At 36.6% G+C, this 6,381-nt stretch overlaps 1 protein-coding gene across 1 annotated transcript in view; it reads right to left on the reverse strand.

The window, feature by feature from the left end:
• LOC145695176 (26S proteasome regulatory subunit 6B) overlaps positions 1 to 5,518 on the reverse strand; it is a 28,213-nt gene extending 22,695 nt beyond the window's left edge. Inside the window, exon 1 of the mRNA XM_081772139.1 lies at positions 5,361 to 5,518. Within this exon, the coding sequence (XP_081628265.1) occupies positions 5,361 to 5,393 (33 nt within the window). The 5' untranslated portion in view covers positions 5,394 to 5,518. The remainder of the gene's footprint in view (positions 1 to 5,360) is intronic.
• Between the last annotated feature and the right edge of the window lie 863 nt (positions 5,519 to 6,381).

Below are 6,381 nucleotides of genomic sequence, written 5' to 3' on the forward strand. Positions count from 1 at the left end.
AAATCTATACAGGAAATTTAGTGCATCTCGTGCTTGAACTCTGAAAATTTACACTTAAAAGACCGGAAGTGATTCCCTGTAGTATGTGTGATACAAGCAGACGAACGAACAAATGCAGATTGAATCATCCCAGAAGCGTCAGTGACGTTTGCCAAATATGAAGACCAAATATATTAATTTAACAGCGTAAAATAAATGGTTTTTATTATTGAAGTTTACTTTCGATACCTTGTGCGTTCAATTACGGGAATTTCCCGAGGACTTGTTGCAAGAGGGATCTTTCCAGAAAATTAATTTAAGACCATTAAGAACGATATAATAATTCATATTTTATAAAATAAACTAGCTTTTGGCCCCAGACCCCCGAGTTTGCTCGGCATACAGCCTCGGATTTCTTATCTATCGCCCTTTGCATGCACAGTGAATTTCGTGAACTTGCTCTTCTGATTTCCTGAATCTGCTCACCCGGGGGCATCGCCCCCTACACACTGTCTTTGCTCGGCCTACGGCCTCGCATCTCTTGAACCCACAATTCTATCATTTCTTTTCCTATTTCAACTATTTAAAAGATGAGATTTTGTATCCGAAGAAAACGCCCATTTAAATAACAAGTGAATTTCATCATCACCCTTTAGACCCCTAAAATATTTAAAATATTCACTTTTGGCTATTTTCCTTTCGGTTAGTCCTGGAATGCTATAATCATGCCAAATTCCATCATTCTAATCATGCCGGAAGGGCCTAAACATTTTGGGGGTAGACGTCCCATATAAATAACGTGGGAAAGATTTTTCAGTTCCCCAGAAAACCACTCTACGGTTGGAAATTTTTATTTCTGATGTTTCACTTAGGTTACGCTTACGAAAACGTACAAGCATACTGAATTTCAAGATTTTATTCCAATTCTAAGTACCTAAAACATGAGATTATAAGTTAAAAAAAAAAAAGACCCATTTAAATAACATGGGAAAATTCTTCATCCAATCTTTAGACCCCCTCAAAATTAAAAATATTCACTTTTGCAATTTTCCTGTAGGTTTGTCCCGAAAAGCTACAATGATGTCAAATTGTATTGTAGCCCTACAGGAAGTGCTCAATAATTTGGGAGTGTAAAAGGTGTTCCATATAAATAACATGGGAAAGATTTTTCAGTTCCCTGTAAAACCACTCCAAAGTTGGATTTTTAAATTTTTACTGGTTTATTTAGGTACTGCTAAGAAAACGTAGAAGCATACCGAATTTGAAGTTTTTATTCCAATTCCAAGTATCTAAAACATGAGATTATAGGTCAAAAAAAGGCCCGTTTAAATAACATGGGGAAATTTTTCATCCCCTCTTTAGACCCCCTAAAATTAAAAATATTCACTTTTGGCAATTTTTCTGTCTGTTAGTCCCGGAAAGCTACCATCATGCCAAATTTAATCATTGTAGTGCTCAATAATTTATGTCAGCTCATGTAGTTTTATATATAGTTAGGATGTTTCAGAATGTCTTAAATGAAATTAAATATCTTCCAGCATAAAATAAATAGTTTTATTGTTGAAGTATTCAGTTCCGATGCTTTGTCCGTTCAATTGGGGGAATTTCCCGAGAACTTCTTTCGGGACATGTTTTTCTCCCTCCTCCCTCGAAAATGCCGCTCCCTTTACTGTACATCGAAACTTCCACTAGTACGAAAGTTCGAATTCAGCACTTGAAATAGTAAGCGGTACGTAGTTCGGAACTCTTGAGCATCGAGTTTCTTAAATTTGACGAATTTGTACGCTTTTGTTGGTGTTGATTCTACAGAATGCTTATTTGAAGAGTACCTAAAAATAACTGCACTAAACTGTAGTTGTTCGAAAACTAAATTTTACTGAAGAATACTTGTGTTACCATCAAAGGTAAGAAATAATACTAATAGTTTTACTAATGCACTACATGTTTACTGGTAGTACCGGCATAACGCGTCAAACGTATGAGGGATAACGTCCCTCGGCGTCGCCGAGTTGGCGAGCACCCTATTCACTGAAAGTATTTTCTAAAATATAAAATTGTATTTTTTTTTCCTTCAAATAGGCTATAATCATAATCCATACATTAAATTGTTACTTAATTATCTCAAGCTAAGATAAGGTTTTTTTATTCATTCAATGCATTCAGAACTTTATAAAGGTCTTATATTGAATGTTGTTGTATACCTTAACGTGAAAGCATTCAATCCGCCCAAGGAAAGTCCAAAATCTGATAAAAATCACTTTCAATGTGATCACCTTGGTTGTATCAATAATATATTAACAAAAAGTTCAAAAACCCAGGTGGGTTTTTTCAGATGGGTCCAACCCGAAAAAACCCGGTGGGTTTTTTCGGGCTGGGCCCACTTGGGCAAACCCTGATTCGTGTTCACTACTTATTATTCACCCGCGACTGAAATGTCTTTCTTGGAAGAAAGAAAATAAAAACTATATGTCTGAATGTTAGACATATATCAAGGGAAACGAGGGAAGTACGTGAAACATAAGATTGAGTGGAGTTGACGCAATGTTTCTCGTAGATGTGGTCCAGGATTCAATTTTGCAATCATGTTTCTGTTAAGCAGTAGATACGTGCTCGCATAACATCAACCGTGAATACCCATCGGTATAGCAAGAAACTCTATATCAGACTTTAAAACAAACATCATAAAGAAAATAACATTGGCAAGATTTGTCACTGCCTTTCTTCTGGTCAGATGCGCGCGCTTTGGGAAGTTGACACTTAACACTGAAAGTCATAAAACCTAAATAAAGAAAGATATCGAGCTGCATTTAAAAAAAATACTTCAATCATTTCTCAACACTTTTATCGCTTTGCACCCCCATTTAACCTGAAAAATAAAAAAGTTTCTCACTAGTCAACTATTTACATATTGCATTGCAATAGTGTACGCACTTTCTCTTACATTTTACTTATTATTTTAAAATTCGAAAAGTTTTTTTGAATGCAAATTTTTCCAACATTATCACCAAATATTGTGTTAACACCTATTTAAGTTTCAACTTGGTATCTCTTATAGTTCCGAACTTATGACGTGATATATTTAACGCGACGTTAGAATTTGCCATTAGTAAGACTTCAGTTTCAAATTATTTCAATACTTGAAAATTCTTCTTGATATGGGAAAAACAGATTATTTGATAGAGAATACAATAATCTATCCATATCTAGTAAAAAGAACTATTTCTAAAATTCAGGCTATGTTTGGCAACAATGGGCATAAGGAAAAAAATTGCCATTTACTCCTGTACTGTAATCGAAGGGTGAAACGCTATATAGAATGCTGCTCTACAATATTGATTATGAAGCAGGTTGTTTCCTTTCCCTATGAAATTGCATGTAGAAAGTAACCAATCTGGTTCGTAATCAGAGCGGTAGAACAGCGTTCTAGAACCGTTCTCGAGATTATTCTTTAGGAACTGGTTCTTCGGAACAGTTGGAAAACTGTAGCAAGGTTCTATAACACAGGTTCCCCTTCCCACTTAACTGTAATAAAGACAGAAAACAACGTGCCTTGCGGGGCTTTAAACCGCCTTCACTCGCTAACGCTCGCTCGGCAATATTATTTGAATTAAATATTAAACTTTGGTACAGAAAAGAACCAATCTAGCTATTAACCTATATGGGGAGACCTGCGTTCTAGAACCTTCCCGGAAACGGTTCCGTGGAATCAGTTTGTAAGGAATAGATTCATTGAACGAGTCAATTAAATGAATTTCCTATAGTAAAGTAGTGTCCATTACATTAAATCTAGTGTCTATTGGCATAATTAATGACCTTATTGATTAGGCTCTTTACATAAATCTTGGCACTATGTGTGATGACCATTTACCAAAACCTAGCGCTCATATTATGGGTATTTTACTCACCGCCGCTGATGCGCCTGCTCGCTACGGACGCACCCCTTAGCAACTACTCGGCCCCTTACCTGCTGTACTACTGCCTCAACTTGATTAAATAGCATTCTTGCATTTTAGTGGCAACTTAGCACAACTTGGTTGATGTTTTGTACTCAGCTCTCCTAAAATCAATTTGCACCCAATACTACAACACATCCAAGTGCCACCTCTCAATAGGAGGAACTGGCTCCTTTGTTTCATTACGGCATTTATTCCGTCCGAGTTTCTACTCTGACTCGGATAGCATTCGTGTTTTTTAATGACCACCTACCAATGTACCAATACGGAGTCATTTTAATGGCACATTTTTCATGTGCATTTATACTCATAACAACTAAGCTTTCGTAAGGTGAATATGCACTCAATACTGTAATTCCTCCCGTAAGAAACACTTTCTAACATACCGGTAATATAAAATCTTCCAACCTAACGTCCTACGTTTATGCCCTTTAGGCTAAGGAAGATGATGATTAAGGCACGTAAATGATTATGGAAGAATTGGTTGAATGAGAATGTTGGAGGAAACGGGACGGTAACTCTTTACTTTGGGCAAGGCAGTGATATCCCGTCACTGTTAGTATTAATCACAGGTCTCATTGGTTCCTTTCTGTTGCTAGGGATTATTCATAGACTATGTACGACCTTAAAAAGGCAGTAATAAGGGTTCTTTAAGTTACTACAATATTGCCCTTGTACTTAATGCAATCAGTTCCTGTCACTGCCTTGCCTAAACTAAAGATTTGCCAACGGGACTACCACAAGAAACCCTATGGAGATCATGTCCACCAAAAACTTAGGTCATACTTGGCAAGGGATCGAACTAGGGAACCTCACGCATCCGACGTAAGCGCGGTGCTGGGCTATGTTCCAAAGTTGGACGCCCGTTTCCAGGAAAATTTATAAAATTTACAAAGAAAATATGGATATTATGATCTTTTGTGTGCCTGATAATATATAAGGATCACGAGAAATCTGTTTATTTGTTATATGTAAGCGGTTACAAACATGGGACTATTCGGCGAGCGGAGGGAACTACTTCGAGCAAAGTAACGAAATAGTGGCATTGTGGTAAAGAAATGAGCATTTATATTATCAACCTGGCGGGTAATAAGTTCAAGGGTACCTCTGTTCTAGATCTTATCCTAACCTAACCTTTCCCTCACCTCGCGATGTAACGAAAGGAGGCCTAAAGTGTAAAGAACGTAGAAATTCAAAATTATAAATTTTAATAGCTTTTATTAAGATTTTGGTAGAAAACTATCGGACGTCCAAATTCGGAATAAATGCCGGAAAATGATAAAATGTACATAAAAAGAAGACATACTCGCAATTGTCACCCTGCTATTTTTGACAGAGGGTACAAATAATTTTCATAATTGTTAGAAATTCTACTTTATCTAGTTATAGAAAATGAAAATGCGTTTACAGATAAAATAACAAACAAACCTTTTCCTGACATGGTAATCCTATTTCTTCCATGTTACAAAATTTGTCTATTTTCTTCCGATGTAACCGATGTGAGTGACTTTCGTTCCACTTCGCTTGACTATTTGACTCTTGATTCACTCTTAGTTTTTCAGCAGCTTCTCTCTCGAATCCACAACATCACTTGCATCTTGGTGGGGCCTCTTTTAGTATCAATATGCGTCAACGCACGATAAAATTTTCAATTATTGTTGATAATTCACTTAGCGTTTATAATTGGTTATTTAGGGCCTTATTCAGAGTCGTTTTGATGTATCATTAGCGTCATACTAAAAGCCTGACTACTGCAGGAAACTATTACTAGTCAAAGTCTTTTATGGCACAAGTCATGCGTCAGAACGATTCTGCAGGCTTTCAGTCTCTTGGAAAAATTTGCAATTGGCAAAATTTCGTGATGAACGACGCGGAATGAGGCCCGGAAACTTCTCGAAATATGTGGCTCTCATTGGGCGTTTACACTTCGTCGATTTAGTCGCACGACTAAATCGACTCGCTGCATTTGCCACTAAATCGAAGCAACTAGGCCGAATCAGATCGATGGATGTGTTCAATTATTTGAACCACAGAAAATAGAACGTCTTTCAGTTCAGTTGCCAGTCGATTAGTCGCCTTCGATCAAAAAGCGATTAAGTTGAAGTCCCGTTTATACGGTCGATTAAGTTGAAAATGACGTCAATTCAACTGAATCGAACGCAAATCGACTAAGTGTAAACGCCCCGGGGATTTTCACTAAAATACGGGTTTAATATTAAATTTTAAAATCAATGGAAAACATTAATATAAAATTTATCTTAAAAATATGTGTTCCCTGCAGATTGAGAAATCTGCAAACTAAAAGAAGTTTTTCTTGCCTTAAATAGTTTCCTTATAAGTCCTGAACTTCTACTACCCTGCTTAAATAATAGAGTACAGATTGGTAATGCGTGCAACATAGTATGTCCTGGAAATAACTACGTATTATCCTTGTATCTCCTATCTTATT

The sequence above is a fragment of the Thermobia domestica genome, chromosome 9 (genome assembly GCF_964235325.1).
Source record: "Thermobia domestica chromosome 9, izTheDome1.hap1.1, whole genome shotgun sequence".
In the NCBI taxonomy this organism is placed as follows: Eukaryota; Metazoa; Arthropoda; class Insecta; order Zygentoma; family Lepismatidae; genus Thermobia; species Thermobia domestica.